Source organism: Lissotriton helveticus, chromosome 12, assembly GCF_964261635.1.
Source record: "Lissotriton helveticus chromosome 12, aLisHel1.1, whole genome shotgun sequence".
Taxonomy (NCBI): domain Eukaryota; kingdom Metazoa; phylum Chordata; class Amphibia; order Caudata; family Salamandridae; genus Lissotriton; species Lissotriton helveticus.
The window spans coordinates 559,223,230-559,243,412 of NC_136073.1; the positions used below are offsets into that span (position 1 = coordinate 559,223,230).

Consider the following 20,183-nt stretch of genomic DNA (forward strand, 5'->3'; position numbering starts at 1 on the left):
CCTGAACAGAACAAAACTTCTCAACAGCCCTTCCCATGGTACACCCAGGGTCAACAATTTCGAAAAAAGTAAACAATCCCCAACTGTGGAGCCCCCCCCCCTCCCCCAGAACAGGCCCCAATATCGAGATATCAGTCCCCATCCAAACTCCCACACCTGATGACCCAGGTCTCAACTACACAGCCGTAGCTGTGGGTGCCTTAAGGGCCTACGGAGCGCGGCTTCGTCCAAAGGGGGGCCACGCCGCCCAGCTCCCCGCCTCCTCCCCAATTCCCAAGAACCACTCAGCCCTGAACCCCTTGGTGTGCCCCGACCCCCGCTATGTACATAGGCAATGGTTCCCCTCGCAGCCCTTCAAACATTACCCACACAGCAATGCCAGCAGTTCATATATTCAGGATCTCGTCCGCCGTCTGCGGTGTCACCAGTGGTCCCTCCGTGCGGTGAGTCCCCGAAAGATCCGACTCCGAGCCAGAGGCCGATACAAGAGTGTCCGAGTCCGTGGCCCCTCTAGACCCGGGGCCCTCCGCCCGTCCGAGCTTCTCCACTTCCAGCAGCGCGGCCTGCCGTTCCGCTTCAGTTTGGGAGGTTGTCGGACCCAGCTTCCCCCGCCCTCGATTCCACAGTCTCCTCGATTTCCTCAGCCGTTTGGGCGAGCGTTCCCTCTCCTTCTCCCGCTCTTCTCTCGCCTTGGCGCCGTCAGTCCCGGCCTTGTATGATTCCCACCAGTCCCAGGCTTCCGCCGACGTTGCAAAGAATATCGCCTTGTCGTCCACTACCACTCTTAGCCTGGCTGGGAAAAGCAAGGAGTAGGCCAATCCTTCACTGCGCAGCTCCTTCTTGATTGTGAGGAAGGAGGCCCGTTGCTTCTGCGTCTCAAAGGTGAAGTCCGGGAAAAGCGTGACTCTACTGTTCGCTATCTGGAAAGGGCCATCCTCTCGAGCTTTCCGCAGGAGCAAATCTCTGTCCTTGTGGTGCAGTAACTTGGCTATGATCGGTCTGGGTGGGAGCCCAGGCTTGGGAGGTCCCGAGGGGACTCTATGGGCACGCTCCAGGGTGAAGAATGGCGAAAGCCCTTCCGGGGCCACCACTGTTTTCAGCCATTCCTCCATGTAGGCCACCATGTCCCCCGTCCCCTCCGTCTCTGGCACGCCTACGATCCGCACATTACCGCGTCGGCTTCTATTTTCTGCGTCCTCCGCCCGCCGCTCCAGGGTACGTATGCGGTCTAGGGCCTCAGTCAGCTTACTCTCCATCGCCTTGTGTGCCGGCGCCAGGTCGTTGAGCACCACCTCCGCATCCTTGACCCTGTCCTTCAGCTTGTCGTGGTCCGCCCGGAGCAAGCCCAGCCCCGTCGCCACCTGCGCTATATCGTCATGCAGCGCGTTTCTAGTGGCCGTTATGGCGTCCAATATCCTGTCCTGCAATCGCTGCAGGTCAGTCTGCTCAGCGGGGCCCCCTTCTGCTGCATCCGATTTCGCCACTTCCACCACCTTGGTTCCTGGCTTCCCCATAGTAGCCGGCCTCTCCGCCCACGCCTTATGCGGCTGCCTCCTGTCTCCGGGCCTCCTCTACGTGGCTAGCTTCTGCGTGCTATGGGGCCCTGCCGTATCCACACTGCGCCCCAGAGGTAGCGCCCGCCGTGGTGCACAATCCCTGAGTACTGTGGAGGAATGGTCACTCTGCTCCTGAGCGGCGTGGTGGGTTGGTCACTCCACCGGGAGTCCGGCGCCGCCAAAGGCCCTTCTCCGGCCCACAGGCTCCACCGTTATGCCCCCTTGTGCTCCGCGGGCCTCCGTTGCAGGGGCGAGCCCAAACTACACAGCGCCGTGCTCCGCCCCCCGTGAGCCCCCTCTCCGGGCGTCCCCCGCTCACCTGCCGGCTCTCGTGGCGCTCAGGGCTGGGTCGGAGATCCGGGTCCCACCTCCTCAGCAAAGGAGTCTGGCCGCAAGCTTCGCCCGCAGCGGCTCACCCGGGTAGTCTTCCCCGCCCGCTCTTGCGACCGCTGCTCACCGCAGCCGGGGTCCGAGGATCGTCCCTCGCTGTGTGGGGTCCGTCGCTGGCGGCAACCGCGCCTCCTCTGTGTGCACCGGCAGTGCGTTCTGCGGCACAGCCCACCGTTCTTCAGGGCTCCGCCGCGGCAGCCATCTTGCGCGGCGCCTTCCTACTCTCCGCTCCAGCGGCCGCAACGGTCGGCTGTCGTACACGGCGCTGTGACGTCGCTGGCCGCCCAAACCTCGTCCAGCTGGTCACCGCCGGTCACTCTATCGGCGCCGGGGCACACACGGACTCTTCGGCCCTCCTTTCAGGATTCTCGTGGGGAAGACGCACGGAGCTCCGAGCTCACGCCGCCATCTCCCTCGGCGCTCAAGCCACGCCCCCATCAACATCCACTCTCTCATATATCCCAAACCCCATACCACTACTATGATTGCCAAAATAACCCTTTTTAGACTCTCTAGACTCTCTCCTGCTCTACCCCTCCTTGCATCATCTGACACCTCTTTTTACTAAACCGATCCCCTAAAACAAACCTTTCTAAACTCTAACCTAGTAGTATGTTTATCTAGGGACCTGTATCGATACTCCTATTTCTGACCCTTGTCCGGTTATTATTCACTAATATCCATACAACGGCGCAGAAACCCGTCTTCAGATTAAGTCATAGCGCATGCTGCCACATGGAGCAAGCACTACTCCTCCAGCCCCCTAGGAAGCACACCGAGTTCTCTAAACAAACCAAGCCTCCAGCAAACCTGGGAAATCCCCGCTGCTATTGTTTTGATTTCGTTCGAGAACTCCTGTAAAGAATGTAAGAACGACCAGTTCTTAATGACATCTCTTATTGACGTCTTATGTCCATCCTTACGTCAAACCCGGCACCTTTCAGGTATAAATATACCGACGCTGCCCTAAGCAGAGACACGGTGATGATGAGCTTGGAGCAGCGATACTTGCCGGAGAGCCCAGCTGATGCAAAGAGCCCACGGACTCTGCCCCTCCCTTTTGACGGGCTGAGAAAGACGCTGTCTTTTCTCTTGCCGAGAAATCCACCCTCCAGCGTTTCCAGCTTGCCCTCTTGGGTAACTGGGATACCGAGTCCTGAGACAGAGATACCAGCCCTCCTGCCTTCTAAATCCCAGGTACTGAACTGACTAACCCCTTACAGATAATTCTTGAGTCAGACTCTTGGCAAAACAAACTTAACTTAAACTGCTACTTACTTACTCCCTCCCACGTATTAGGCTTAGGTCAGGTACATCGGGATAGGCGTAGTTAGAAGCACCAGTTGAGCACGATTAGTCAATGTATATATGTATGTATATCTTTTATCCATTTTAAAGTATCATATGGCTAAGAAACCATATCAATGCTTTTACAGTATTATTTTATAATCCTGCTTTTACTGTATGCACTTTACTTAACTATAAGTATTGCAATTGTAGCAATTCATTTCTCTTGTATGAGAAAAGAGACTGATCAATAAATAACACCTTCTATTGAACACGCCCGTCTCTTCCTTTTCTCTACAATCTGGTGAAACTAAGTATGCACGTACTGACTGAGTAAAATAGTTGTCTTTTGTTTTCACACGACTCTAGAGATATACTCTTGATCAGGGAGAGCAAAATTGTCATGTTCTATGGTTGTCAGAAACTAAATCCCTTCTTGTCTATCCAGGGAGGTTAAACTCCTCCTCGCCTATTCGAGAAAGTTTCTAGTGAACTCTGAGCTAGCTGGCACACAAAACTTAAGTCTAATATCGTCAGTAGAAGACCTAGTTAACCTCTGTCCTACGTCTATACTATTGAAGATATTATTCCAATGCGCAGAGCCTATTGGGATAATAGGAACTACACTACATGGCGCCCAACGGTTTGGTAAGGCGATAAATCTAACGCAAGACATTAGAGTAACTCAGTCGTGCTTTTTCACACAGACCCTTTCTCCCGTAAATACTCCAAAGACGTCTGGAGTGGGTCAAAGGTTAAAATCCGCCGGTACTTAGTGGAAAGAGATTTCTATGTATAGTTTTTGGTCTATTCAACGTTGAAGGATACACTGTTCCAAAAATATTGTGCACCTAATCTTTGTTTCCGTAGAAACTTGATCTGCAACAAAAACAAAAAACCTTGCTGTCAGTAAAATGTCGGACAGCGAGGGAGAAAGGGAGCCAGCTAGAATAGCAGCTCAACTCCTAGCAGATGACACAAGTCTCCTGCAAACTGACCCGGGTGCAATACTCATCCCGGTCAGCATAAGGAAAACTATAACTCTTAAGCTAATAGAAAATGGACTGACATCAAGAGGTGGTACAGTCATATTCGTAATTGAGGCACATGAATATCGGCAGACAGAGGTATTCTATTCATGGATAAACTTTCCAGCAGCAAACGCTGTAACAAAGGAATTCCACTATTACAAAATAGAGGAACCACCGGATGAGTACACTCCTTTCAAGGAGGTGGAAATACCACTAAAATACCAAGAGCATCTCCTCTGGTTTAAAGGCGCCCTAAAACATAATGATCACATCACCAGGCTCGGTCCACTAGGTAGACCAGGAGCAACATGGCCGGTTCTAGCCGGATACACACCACATCCAGACATCGAAAAAATGTCGATACCAGATCTTTTAGCACAGCTAAAACAGCTGATTAAAATACACAGACAATTAGTCCAATATGTAATGCGGACTTCAACAGTCCAAACAGCTATTAAAATTCCACAGCTGACCCCTCATCAGGGGAACACAAATAAAATCACACCACAGAACATACAGTCCTGTCTAGGTAAAGTACCCATTAAACGGGAACAAATTCCATTCTGGTTAGCACAAAAAATCACTCAAATAGAGGCGGTATTTCCTGATACTACCCCTGTTGAGAAACACAGAATTCTGACTATCTGTCTTCCAATGGGGATCGCACCACATGTGGAGGACTGTGACACTTGGGGCACAGTCTTTGCTTCCATTTACACAAAAACACATGGTGTTCCGTCCATGGCGGTAATACCAGATGTGCTAAAACAGATTCAAAATGAATACGGTCCAGAACCTGCTTTAACTCTGGGTATGAAATTACTGAAAGACTTCAAGCAGGTCTCGGCAATATTACTAGCCAACATAAAGGGGGAAGCAGCATCTGTGGCGATCCGCCAGAGACTGAAAGAAACAGATATAGCAGAACAGCCGTTTGAACTTGCCAGAATCATAGAAAAATCCTATGAAGAACTAGGAAGAGATAGTTTGGGTGGGAAACCAGTGAAACCCCAAGTAACTGAAAATACTGAAAAGGTATTTATTAAAAATAATCTTAACACTCCAAAAAAGAGCTGGGATGGAAACAAACAATCCACTCCCAAAGAAAAAAGATTCCAGTCCAGAGGAAGGTCTCCTCGGTGGAGAGAAAGATCTCCGGACCAAGGACACAAATCTCCCCAGAGGGAGCCCTCTGAGAAAAGATACAACCTTAGAAATAGGGATAATTTAAAGAAACCTGATAGATCAAGATATTGATACACGTCCCTCTCGATCTTTTCAGACTTCCTCGCAGAAATCGGAAAGAAGAGGACGGTCAGAACACAGGGAAGAGCAGGTCAAGTCCAAAGACAAGGAACCTGCTCATCAAAATAAAAAGTTACAATTTCCAAAGAAGAAGGTAGCCAGTATCAAAGTAATCAAACATGCCGAGGATACGGAGGACACAGCTGAAAAACGGAGAATGGGCTCAGACAATGCTAGACAGCGCAGCAGAAGTGAGCATAGCTCGCAAGATCCTGATGAATCATCTGGAGACAGTGGACACGAATGAATACATTCAGGTGGAAACTGCAGATACCAGAGTTAGCAAACCTCATAAAATATATGAAATAACATTGCGTATAGAGGGAGATAAGACTAGGAAAATAAGGGGTCTATTTTGGGATAATCTCTCCAAAGGCTATGACATCCTTCTAGCTGAAAAAGACTGGCCACCGGAGTTTGTCAGGGAGTGCCCTCATGGCGAAGAAATGATTATGCCTGCCTTCTCAAATCACATTCCAATACATAAAAAATATACACTTGCAAGAAAGTGGGCAATAGCCCAAGCTCCTGCATTATATAAAAACCATATGGGATGGGATGAGGACTCACCTCCTCACAAAATCCAGTTAAAATCACAACCAACTGCACAGAGGCAGTACCCAATTAAGCAAAAAGCTAAAAAACAGGTCAGGGAGATCTTAGATCAACTTGAATACCAAGGGGTGATTGAAACTTGCACCTCACAAATGAACAATCCTTTGTTTCCTGTCTCCAAATCAGATGACTCATATCGTCTAGTTTTGGACTACAGACACCTAAACTTATGTTGCAAAACTTTTGCAGTACAAAACTCACACAGTGCAGCACTAATGAATAGCACAGTGCGCAAAAAATACAAAACAACATTAGACATCTCCAATGGATTCTTTTGTCAAAATATAGCACTTGAAAGCAGATATTTGACCGCTTTCTCAATAAATGGCTGGCATGAAATTTCTGTCGTTTGCCACAGGGGTTCAAGAACAGCACAGGATTATTCTCAGCGAGAGCAACAGAGTTACTACAAATATATGATGATGAGGCATTATCTTAGGTCGATGACATCTATCTAACAGATGATGACTTGGATACTCACTTGAAAAGAGTGAACACCATAATACTTTGGTTCGCAGCAGAGGGTTACAAATTCAACTTCAAAAAGTCAAGAATTGCCCATCTAACTGTCCTGTTTTTAGGATATGAATTATCAAGTGAAGGCAAAAGCCTGGCAGACAATTTCCTAGAGAAATGTGCTGTAATCCAAACACCAAGAACGCTGAAAAACTTACAATCAATTCTAGGTTTCCTGAATTTCGGAAGAACTTACATTCTAAATTATGCAGAGAGGGTTAAACCACTCTGTGAGCTAATAAGACCAGATTTTAAAACAATCAATTGGACTCAAAAACACACAGAAATTTTGAGATCATTGCAAACAGACATGTTAGCTAAAACAAAATAGCAAACACGCAATAACACACGCAACCTTGTAATCCGAGTCATCCCAGGAAGATGCGGATTCACATACCTAACCTCTAATGAGGGAGAAACGGTACCAATAACATACAAATCACATTTGTACACAGAAGCTGAAAAAACATTCAGCATTAAGGAAAACATTGTTCATGCGGTTCAAACAGCTGTAGCAAGAGAAAGAGACCAAGCTGACGGCAGACGGATTACAGTCAGAACAGCAGAATCAGCCTTTGAGGCATTTACAAGCCCATGTAATTTACCTAGTATGGCATTAAATCCAAAATGGATACAATGGGAAAATTCTCTTGCTACAGACAGAGTGAAATACTACTTTGACCCAGAAATGAAAAAATAAAAAAATCTAGAATATGAAAGAGAATACCCTCTGCCAATCGACATTCTGCCCATACGACAGTACGCCTGTGTAATATATACAGACGGACATGCTCAACCCTCAGTTTGGGGAAAGCAAGCCTATAACGCCACATGCGAGATTGTAAAAAACGTGTGGCGCGGAGGGAAATTGAGACCTCTGTTAACGAAAACACACTCAGTGGAAGATAATTCAGAACAACAGACTGAAATAGTAGCGTTAAAAATGGCGCTAGATAATGCCGATTGCGAATTCCCGACACTAATAGTGTGCGATTCGTATTACTGCGCCAAATCATACAATAACGATTTACAGAAATGGTTTCAAAACGGTTACAAAGATGACACAGGTGCCACAATCAAGCAAAAATCGCTTTGGGAACCAGTAGTTCTTTTAAAAGAAGAACTACTAGAGACTCACGTGATACACTCACTGAGTCATCAACGTGATGGCGTTCACGTTGCAGGGAATTCATTGGCTGAGACAGCCACAGCGGAAGCAACTAAATCGGCTTCCATAGCTACAAAAAAGCGTTCAGAAAAATACACTGACGGGGAAACAATGCTAGCGGTGAAAACGTCATCAAAAGGCGACTGCTCAGCGCTACCCATCAACTATCCACTCAATTATACATACATAATCGATGCAAACTCCGTTCCTTTTGCTGAAATCCCTGGAGTGGGGGATAGAGTAATTCCAAACACGAACAGGAGAGTCTTGTTAATAGCAGACGCACATATGGGTGAGGGTCTTAGACACCTTAAGCTTAAGGATTCTCTGGAAGAATTACAATCAATATACTGGTGGCCAGGAATGAACCTGGAACATCACATATTTGTAAAAAACTGCCCAGACTGCAACAGAGATCGCAGTGGCGACCGAGACGGTATACTACCATGGCGTTTCGCTCCAGATTGGATTAAACAATAAAAAATTTTTTTTTTTAAACCCAGTATGAATAATGCGTCATATTAATATATAGAGACTATTTTTCACTTATAATGTAGACCCCAGCACTCGGCTGATGCCAGAACTGTTATAAAAGATTTGCGAGTCTATAATGGCATATACGCTAGGAGCATGCTACGTTCTGACCAATGTCTTGCTTTTAGCTCTCGAGCTTATAGGGGGGCATGGCCAGCATGGGCATTGCATTGCGGGACTCTTCTCACCTCCTTCCTGAGGGAAACTGGATGGTGTAAAGAAAAAACCAAGGCATAGAGCAATCTATAATGGCAAAGGTATTAGGTTCGGGAGCTGGGTGGGTCAAACATTTAATAAGTGTCCAACGTAGTCTTAATAATCTGCCAAGAAATTCTCTGAGAGGTCTCAGTCCGTACGAACTATTGCTTGGGACTAGAATGTTGATCCAGGACCTCGATAGTCAAACTTCAGTGGTGAAAGAAAAATGCTTTGATATCAAAGATCGTTTGGCTATTTTACAGGACTTAAACGAAAAAAGAAAAGACCGGAGCAACAGTTGAAACAACAGCCAACAACCACTGAAGAGAAACCACCTGTCCCAGCAAGGCCTGTCTGGATTCCAAAAATCGGGGATCTGGTCAGAGAGAAGATTGCGGTAAAGAAGGAATTTGGGCCTTCTTACAGAAAAGCAGTACCTGTCTTGTCTATCAACGGGACAAGATCGGTAGTATTACCGCCCCTTGCTGGTAAAAAGAAGAACCGAGTTGTATCCATCGACCTGGTTAAACCACAATCATGTTGCCGATAACAAGTAGTAGGCCAAGTGGACTCCCAAGAAGTAGTAGAACACCAAAGTTTGCTACAGATACAGAGGTTCAAACTGAGAGACTAATCACATTTGATAAACCTACAGTGAATCAACAAGGACTATGCAACAAAGCCATGGAACTTAAACCTCTTAAAACCCAAATCAAAATCCTACATCAAGAAACACCAATCTACAATGATGTAACCACAGACTATACTAATGAAGCAAAGCAAATTCCAAAAGCAAAAAGGAATCCAGAAGCAATTGAAACAATTGACAGAACAGCATCAGGCTACTTCATCAACTTTGATGATTTTTCTGAGGATCCAAGTGAACCTGAGGAACAGCCAACAACAACAAAACCTTTTAAAGACAAAGCAAAAGAACTCTTTCATCAACTACATGAAACCTATCTGATTTCTCCATGGATTGAATTTTGGGTGGCACAAGGTGTATTTGTCCTCATACTTTGGCTCATCATGGTAATATGCTTGGGACATTTCATTGAGGGAAAATATGTTACAATGGACATAGCAAGTCAGAAAATCAACTTGGTCCTAAAACCACACAAGTCTTCAGACATCGAGAAAAGAGAACTTTCTTCAGTAAACTTCACAGCCAATCCTATACCTGGTGGGGTAGCAAGGGACAAAACTGATTACGAAATCTATGGCCCGGTCGAGCTCCTGAAGTATCCTCATCAATTCAAGATTTCATTAAGTGACTTTGTAAAACCAAGCACATTCGCTGATGATTGGGACTTTGAAAGTATTAATGATATGATGTCAGATCTAGTGATGTCAGCTAAATTTACAGAACATGATTATTTACAGGGTTCATCTAATTATGACCAGATGTATTGTTATAACCCTATGGTCACCATTATCTGCATAAATCTGCTCAACCTAGATATGTTTTAAATTATAACCAATGGGAACATTGTGCAACTCCACCAAAAGGCAGTTCAAAAACATTTTATGAAAAATTCTCATACTTCTCAGGGTTCAACACAAGCGATGCAGAAACATTTTATTTCAAATTGTTAAATAAGACAGGAATGAAAACCATGCTTACAAACACAAAATTAATCTATTCAGAGACATTTTTTGAAAAAATGAAAACATTCGGTTTTGATTTCTGTAATAAAAATATTGAAACGAAAACAATTTGGGGTACAAAAGATTGGCAAGTGCAAGGTATAGAATCATTATATAGAGCCTGCATGATCCCAGAACAAATTATATTTTTGAATGATACAATTCAACAGACAACCTGTCTTGGCCTAGCCAAAATTAAAGACTTGAACAAACCGTCTATTCCAAAACCAACTCCTGACAGTAATAGAACTACAGATGTTGAGATAGACGTATCCCATATTTTAAACCAAAACAGAACACATCCTGATTGGAAAAAATGGTTGATCTGGCCCACAGACACAAATAACTGTCAAGATAGATTCCTGAACAAAATACAGGGGTTCACATTGACCAGGCCAGACCCTAGATACTCCCAGAGACAACATCCAGGGATTGTAACTACTTACAGTGTAGGGAAACTCTGCCTCGAATGGCTACATACATCCACACTGGTTGAAATTAAGCAACACTTGACTTTACTTAAAGAAGGTGCTGACTTGCTTGATTTCATTATGGGACCACGCAAACAGCGTCAAAAACGTTTCATAGCGGCCTCTATATATGCAGCTTACAACGAAGCTTGGAAAGAAACTCAAATTGAGACAGCAGAGAAAATACGGGAAATTGACCGTGTTAATTTGGAAAAATCACTTTCTGTTGTGGACAATGGGTTAATGACACTGTCTTCCAGAATATACTCACTGGACAGTATTGTATCATCCGCAATCGTTATAATAATAGAGCAAGACTTACTGATGTTGCAACACGGTCAGTCCCAATTACGTTCTATTGTACAGCTTGGCTGGACGTTACAAAATCTGCGTTCAGGCTACGTGCCTTGGCGTCTAATCAACACAACGTCATTATTCAGTATCTTTAACCTTACTGATACAAAAATCAGCTTGGCACAAAAAGGTGCAGATTATACAATTCTGAGCATTGAAAAACTTGAGAGATTACCATTGACAATGTCAGAACGACCTGTCATTGAATGGATAATACACGGAATCATAACTATTCCAATAACAACTTTCCAGTTTCGATACTGCCAAACATATATACAGGCAGGCCAGTATGAAAGGTTGGGTAAAGGATACATTAAGTCAACATGGAACTTACCTTATACACACACATGTTACAGTAATAAAGGACAGAGTGTATTTCTTAGTGGTAATAACTGTGCAAAATCACTGAGTGGTATACTTCTGTGTCAGGGTATAAGTTTACATGGGGCCTGTGAGGGGACTTCAAATAACCTTTCATGTCACCAGCTCGGCACACCTGCAACGCAAATAGAACCATTCTTTTGAAGGCTTTCTAACGGGAGCTACATTCTAATTGTGGATCACAGATGTTGTGGCTTGCTGCCAGGAAAACCTTATCTAGTAAGCGTGAGCTCCATGGTCACTTGTTGTGAGAGAGTATTGTTTCCGAATGACACTCCAGACAGGGAGGGAAAAATTTGGCCCAGTTTGAATATCTCTTCTATTCGAATTGATACTTTAAGCAGAATGAAGACTGTGCTCCTACAGACGCCAATTCACTTGACGTCATCAAAAGAAACGCATGATCTCCAAGTTGCAAGGACAACGACAGAGATACATGCATTGTTATCAACAAATTGCCCCCTACACTTCGCAGAAATGCTAAGCGAAATCTTAAATATTTCTGATACAAATGGTATCGCGAGTGTATTTAAGACCGTTTTTTCGGGACTGTTAACACCATTCAAAGCAGTCCTGGGTATTTTTCCTAATTTCGTCCATTCCATCTTTGGCGGACTTCCACACCTGTTGGGACTCGTAGCAGGCATTTTATTTTTGCTACTCCTGCTTCGTTATGGCAAGCCATGTCACAGACAAGACTCCAGCAACAATGGAAGAAACGATCCTAGCTATACGCTATCGGGACCGCATAACTAAAGTCCTTGGATTAGCCCGGCTAAGAGATCTGAATATGACCTGGTTTCTTTCGTTCAGACCCATATGGCAGAATTGTGTTATACCTGTATTGAGGTGCATGCTATGCGGCGAAGAATGCGTGTTGGACACCTGTCTTACACTACAATCAGAAGTACCATTGGATGCAGATACTTTGTTGAGTCCAGTAAAGGCTCATGCATTGTGCTGTCCCCAGCGGCTACCTATCCTGATGATGGCATTCGTGGAGACTTCTCCACTACGATTGGAGGGTAGTGAAGTTCAAGATGAAAGCAGCATCAACCAGGTACGACCATCTGTTAGCAATGCTGATCGAAACATCACTGAAAGCGAACATGCGCATGACTGCATGATAGCGACATTTTCCAACTTGGTCGAACTATCACCCGAGGCGGTAGACTGTTTTTTCGAGAATCTGTCTGAAATGATGTTTTCACCCGAACAGAGAGAATAACTTTAAACAAACGTGCACACAGCGTTCCCTGAACTCTGAATTTGGCCTTCAGCTTTAGAAAACAAAGCTAATGAGAACTATTTTTCTCTTGCCCTAAAAAAGAAAACTTTTTGTCCAAAATCCAAAATATTTACCTTTTTTGGCACTTATCTTCTGCTTAAAGTAGAACTATTCTTAGAGAACAGAGCTTCTATTTTTAGGAACTCTAGAGACAATACGTTACCTCAACCTCTAGCTTATTTACAAGTCATTGTATTTATATGTGATGAAGTGGTCTCGCACTTATTTTTCTGTATTAAGAGCCATTTCATGTGTAATTTCGCAAATCATTCATGCTGATATATATATGCATCTCTTTTTGAATGATTACACTGCTTGAATGCATACAGTACCTATACTCATTTTCGTGTATTTCAAATATTCCATTTTTCAAATGCAGAAAAATGTATTTTGGGGTGGTTCGGTATACACATGCACTATTGGTTATGTTTACGATTGCTTAGTTAGTAAATATGGACATAAAAGCATGGAGTGGGTGTAATATGTTTATCTAGGGACCTGTATCGATACTCCTATTTCTGACCCTTGTCCGGTTATTATTCACTAATATCCATACAACGGCGCAGAAACTCGTCTTCAGATTAAGTCATAGCGCATGCTGCCACATTGAGCAAGCACTATTCCTCCAGCCCCCTAGAAAGCACACCGAGTTCTCTAAACAAACCAAGCCTCCAGCAAACCTGGGAAATCCCCGCTGCTATTGTTTTGATTTCGTTCGAGAAGTCCTGTAAAGAATGTAAGAACGACCAGTTCTTAATGACATCTCTTATTGACGTCTTATGTCCATCCTTACGTCAAACCCGGCACCTTTCAGGTATAAATATACCGACGCTGCCCTAAGCAGAGACACAGTGGTGATGAGCTTGGAGCAGCGATACTTGCCGGAGAGCCCAGCTGATGCAAAGAGCCCACGGACGCTGCCCCTCCCTTTTGACGCGCTGAGAAAGACGCTATCTTTTCTCTTGCCGAGAAATCCAGCCTCCAGCGTTTCCAGCTTGCCCTCTTGGGTAACTGGGATACCGAGTCCTGAGACAGCGATACCAGCCCTCCTGCTTTCTAAATCCCAGGTACTGAACTGACTAACCCCTTACAGAGAATTCTTGAGTCAGACTCTTGGCAAAACAAACTTAACTTAAACTGCTACTTACTTACTCCCTCTCACGTATTAGGCTTAGGTCAGGTACATCGGGGTAGGCGTAGTTAGAAGCACCAGTTGAGTACGATTAGTCAATGTATATATGTATGTATATCTTTTATCCATTTTAAAGTATCATATGGCTAAGAAACCATATCAATGCTTTTACAGTATTATTTTATAATCCTGCTTTTACTGTATGCACTTTACTTAACTATAAGTATTGCAATCGTAACGATTCATTTCTCTTGTATGAGAAAAGAGACTGATCAATAAATAACACCTTTTATTGAACACGCCCGTCTCTTCCTTTTCTCTACAATCTGGTGAAACTAAGTATGCACGTACTGACTGAGTAAAATAGTTGTCTTTTGTTTTCACACGACTCTAGAGATATACTCTTGATCAGGGAGAGCAAAGTGTTCATGTTCTATGGTTGTCAGAAACTAAATCCCTTCTTGTCTATCCAGGGAGGTTAAACTCCTCCTCGCCTATTCGAGGAAGTTTCTAGTGAACTCTGAGCTAGCTGGCACACAAAACTTAAGTCTAATATCGTCAGTAGAAGACCTAGTTAACCTCTGTCCTACGTCTATACTATTGAAGATATTATTCCAATGCGCAGAGCCTATTGGGATAATAGGAACTACACTACACCCTCTGACTCCTCCCCTCCAAAACTCCTTTTTACTAATCCAAAAGCCTCTTCCTACTGCTAAAACCTAAAAAAAATCCTTCACTCTTTTATCCCTCCACTATCCTTTTCAATCAAAATGAACAGACTAACATGTTCACTTCTCAAATTCCATATTCAACTATACTAATACACTGCCCAAATAACTGAATAACATATCTACTACTCAAATGACTTCATATTTATACTATACTAATTTTCAACACTAATCCTTTATGGGCTACTCGCCAGAAAAGCGCTTCAAAACCCATCAGGGGTAACAAGTGCTATATGAATGCTAATCTTTCTTCCCCTTTTATCCCTCCAATATCCTTCTCACTCCAAGTAACAGACTAATATCCACCACTGAAATTACCTCATGCTTCACCATATTAATTCACCACTAATCCTTTATAAGCTTCCTGAATAGCGTGCGTCAACAAGCGATAAATACATAAAAACCTTTGTCCTCCTCTATCCTTCTGCTATCATTCCATATCCAAATTACTGACTACCCTATCCACCACTTAAAATGTACTTGCATGTTTCACTATACTAATTCAACACTAATCCTCTATGGGTCCCGGAGTAGCGTGCTACCCGCCGAAAAAGCGCTTCAACGCCTCGTATGGGGTAGTAAGCGCTATATAAATGCAATTACAATACAATTCTGCTAAATATGCATTGGAAATTGCCAGAATTTAAAATATATACATATAACTGCAAGATGGCAAGTTCTGCAGAAGGAGTGTCAGGGTCTGTGAAAAAATACAGAGTAAAAGTATAGGTTATGTTTGAGAACTGTCAGTATTCAGTCGCACCCCAAATTAATGGTATTCTCAGCTTATACATTTCTTTCACACAGTACTGAAAACATTTGGAAGAAAACAGTGGAAACGTGGAATAGATACTGAGCTCCAAAAATAGGATAACAACTCTGGTGGGAAATAGCCGAATTATTAATTTTGTGTGAGCCAGGGAAATGAGCATTTTCATTATAAAAATGAAGTAGATGATCATAGATGCCCTAGTTAGTAAAGACTTGTTTAGAAATGCACAGACCAGGCAGCCTTAACAAAGACAGACGAAAAAATCAATGAGGTGATCTCTGTAAGGATGGAGGATCCAAGAGATCCTGATAATTTGAGTACAAAAGGTGTTCATAGCGCACTTGTGACCGGGGCACCATTGCCTGCTTACAATACCTCTCACATACCTCCTATTTTTAACATAGCATATAACATACATATTCACAATCACAGACCTTGTTGATAGTATTCTATGTATAAAACAAAGGGTGACACTAATGAGGGGTAGGGAAGAGTTTGTGGTCCCTGTAATAGGGGTTTAAAGCCCACAAAACCATATGACTGATGCAGTCAGTATAATTTCAACAGAATTTTGAGCCATAATATTTTATACTGCACTTCGAACTAGGAAATGATCCACTTTTCCACTATGGGAAAGTGACCCACATCCCCGATTGTGATAACCAGAGTATGAAAAGTATTTTTTTTTAATCGGTTTCCGGTTTCAATGTTTTTATGAGAAATTACCCAATGGGCAGCACCAAAAGAAAAAAAAAGTATTGTGTACAAAAAATGTTTTATGACATCAGGCTATGCAGCATTAAAATGATGCCAACTCATGTAACCCCTCACCTCAATGGCATAGCAGAAATCTGCCCCCGCTGTGAGTGCCATCATAGACAGAAGTCCAGTGCCTGTCCCGATATCCAGGACAATAGCCTGCTCTCCCCTTTCCTTCACTCTGTCTACAGCAGCTCGGATTCCTTGGTAGTATTTCTCATTCTACGAAGACAAAACAATAACATGATTCAGCACAGTAACCACTCATAATCTAAAAGCAAAGACTTCTAAATTTGGACCTAGAATGAATAATTCCACTGAACTATGGTTTTTTTCTTCTTCCATATTATTAGTTAAATTAAAGAAATGCAAATAACAGATGAGCAGAGATACCAAATTAAACACTATGTACAATGGGAGTTGGTCGGACTGCCAACCACCATCGTATCGGAAAGGTGACCGTCCGACAATGAGTCGGTGGTCCTACCTGCCCTATTAGAATAGAACCGCCGTGCAGGCAGTCATAAAATGTTTTTTTCAACTGCAGCTTGCATGCGGCCCAAGTAAAGAGCAGCAGCACAAGCCGCAGTAGAAAAAGGCACTTTGTGTCCATGCATGCACTGTGTGGCAGGCACCATGTGGTGCCTGGCACACGGGGCATGGATATGTGGAGGGGCACTACATGTGCCCCCGGTGCCTCTTAACAGTGTCCTACAGGGCACGGATGCCCTGCTTGGGACCCTCAAAGTCTTTCTTCCTGCCTTTCCCTAAACAGGCAGTCCTAAAGGGCTATCCTAAACCCTACGGTGGTGCCTTTGCAGGCACCATCACCATCTCCAGTGTAGAGTTAGGATTCTGACCACAATCCCGACAGGATCCTTGATCTTTGTCGGAAGTCCTAACCCCCGACCTCCGCAGTCCAACCGGCTGCATTGTAATGCAGCAGTAGGACAGACGCCCTAAATGGCGGGTGAACCAACACAGATGGCCTGTCAGTGGCGGTCCACCCACCACCGTAATTGGGGCCTTAGGGTGTAGTCCAAAATCCTCAAACTTTAGTACTATTTAATTTGGTTTACTCCATTTTCATATACATCTTGTCCATTATTCCCAAACATCTAACACCATCAAGGGTCCTGAAGGGGGCTAAGAGACAGAGAAGGGGGTAGGGGCAATGGAGCTTGGAGCTCTCACTTAAAGGGTCAATTCCTACCTCTGATAAGGCTTGCTTTCAACTCAAGCTGCTTTGACTATGGCGACTCAAAGGATATCTGCACTGTTAATACTGCAATTAAAACACTGCATGCAGCACAAGTAAGAATGAAATCAGTTCTAATGATGCAACCTTATGGTACATTATTCAAAAACTACTATCATCCCGCTGTCTTGATGAATACAATGTTCCCCTGGCTTAGAAACACAAGTCTACCCCCAAAAAATACTTGAACATCCATTGAGACTTTCTTTGTTCTTATCTCAAAGAAATGGTATGTGCCCTTTGCGGACTACATAGCTGCTTTCACCAAAACCACTATAACACTACTCCTCCTAACTGTTTTCCTTAAATGACCTACTTTCTTAGTCTCAGGCCATCTTGTCAGTACTCTAAGATTTTATAATCTCTAAAGGGCATCAGCAATGGAATTTGAATTCACCCAACTCAGTCCCCGCTCCCTTCGTGTGTCCCATCAGAGCTGTTTAGCCTGCAAACCAAGAAATGCTAATGCTCTGTCAATTTCTTCTACACCGGCCTTCTTTAGTACGCCTTACACCTAATCTGAAAATGTCCACGTGGAAAGAGGATTCTACAATCCATGGACATTATGCCATCTATCGCAATGCTATTGTCAAATATGAAAAGCTCTGCTGTGGTATCTGTTTTTTACATTTATGTTCATTGCTTTGGAATAAAAAGGCAAAACCATAAAAGTTAATTAATCAGAGCAGGCTCAATAAAGTGTTTTCTTATATCGAGCTTGAAGCAGCACCTTTGCTCTTCTAAGGCCCTGATTCCGAGTCCTGCAGAACTCGGGCGGGTATTAACTATGAATTGTAATCCGTGATTACCCAGGGTGAGGTATCTACCAGGTCCAGTAAACAACTCCAATTCCACATTTCGCCAGAGAAAAATAGGGAACTGCATGCGGATAGAGGGGCATCTTTCACCCATTTATGTATGTATTAAACTTTTCCTCATTGATGATCGCTAATACATTTCGACAGGATCAACCTACACCAATTTAGCAATAGAAAATTATGGGAATGTGTACAACGATGCACAACTCATCATTTCGTACCCAGTGCAGACTTCTGTTTGAACACCGATAAGAGTTATCACCAAAAGAGGAAAACAGAGCCCAGGTACTGGCAGTAAAAGGTTTTACTATCACGCAGCCTGATGGCACTTTTGTTAATTATGAAAGCTTGAGTTGGCAATGCCAGAAAAGGAATTTCTGAAATGAGGATCAGAGCAGACTGGGAAATATAACAATGATATTCAACATTGACAACTAACAGCCAGTACCAAACCCCAAGGCTTTCCATCTCTTCAGCACACAATTGTTGCTATAAGAATGTGTCTTTTCTTCCGTGTATACACATACTTACTCGGTCTTTGTCATGTAGCATGTCTGCATAAGAGGATCTAGAAGAAGAAAGAAAAAAAGAGGACTTTTGAAACTTTCATGCAAGCAAAATCAGAACCTTCAAATGTTTAAAATGTCTTCTTAGCTGGTAGTCCATTCTTGACTGAAGAGAAGTATTATGTGTGGCACAGACTGCCAAGCAGCGCTGGATGAATAACTGAGCTCTCGCCGATGTTGCACGTCTCTGTGCTTATCAGCCAAATTAGTATTACTTGTGGTAAAATCTTATACTGTTAAAGGAAATCCTAAGAACACATTTGATAATAATCTAGTATTATCCATTTATGTGTTTCAGTTTTACTTAGTACATCTATGCTGAAAGCCACACTTGAGCAAAGTTAACTTGCCTTTAAAGTTCTCATGAATGTAGTCTGAGAGGTTATTACAAGAACCTATTAGACACTGTAATAAATACATATTAGAGAGGATATGCAGTATTCCAGTTCAATCTAATACATTGGTAAAAACATGCCGAAGAAGATGCTGTGTCCCACATGTCTTTGTCTTTGTATCTGTTTGGTTAGCATTTGTCTTTCGTGTTTGTAACCGAATCAAGCTACATCATTGCTGCATGCACCTCCATACAAACTAGATAGTAAACAGTAAGACATTAATCCGGTATTAGTTTGTCAAGTTTAGTAAATTATTTTTCTAATTTTTTCTAAATTGCTAACAGGATACTTGTAAGAACCCACCTAAAAAATTAATCACAATCCTGGTCAGGGTGAACCACAGGAAGTCACTAAATAAACCTGTGCTTAACCCTCTGGTAGTCTTGCACAAAAGCAGCCAGGTTTCACTTGAAAGCAATGTGTAAAGTATTTATGAAGTACTCAAACATAACGTGAAAACACAACACAAGAAAAATCCTCAAAACAATTACGAAAAATAGAGCACATTTTAATGAATACAATTTCACAAAAACAATACAAATCCAATAAATAGAACCAGAGATATACATTTTAAAATTGTAAAGTCAAATAATAGCACCAAAAATATCAAAGCACCAACCGCAGTTATCTGGTCGTGCTAGACAAGGGCAAAGTCAAAAGTTAAGGCCTACCGTGGTGGAGCGCATGTTGGATACAGGGACCAGTTTCATCTCGGTGCACAGTTTACTTTAGGACGTAGAAACTTTTATGGAGATAAGTGGTTGTGGGCAGGGCATGCTAGGATCTGAAGCAGGGCTCGACGACGGCGGATTGCTGAAGAGTATGGTTGCTTTTCAGTTGTCAACGAGACAGGAAAGATCCAAGCAAGCGAAGTCTGTGCCAAGCAAGGCTGCAACATCAATGGGTTGCTGTTCAGCATCTGTCCCAATGAAGCCCTCTATTTTCGGACTTAGAAACTTTTCTGGAATTCAGATCTATTTTAGTGGGGCAAACAAACAAGTTGACTCCAGCT

At 43.4% G+C, this 20,183-nt stretch overlaps 1 protein-coding gene across 1 annotated transcript in view; it reads right to left on the minus strand.

Moving 5' to 3' along the window:
- PRMT7 (protein arginine methyltransferase 7) overlaps nucleotides 1-20,183 on the minus strand; it is a 645,306-nt gene that overhangs the window by 541,199 nt on the left and 83,924 nt on the right. Inside the window, exons 3-4 of the mRNA XM_078670716.1 lie at nucleotides 18,742-18,778; nucleotides 16,207-16,356 (exon numbers count right to left, since the gene is read on the minus strand). Coding sequence (XP_078526842.1) covers nucleotides 16,207-16,356; nucleotides 18,742-18,778 — 187 coding nt within the window. The remainder of the gene's footprint in view (nucleotides 1-16,206; nucleotides 16,357-18,741; nucleotides 18,779-20,183) is intronic.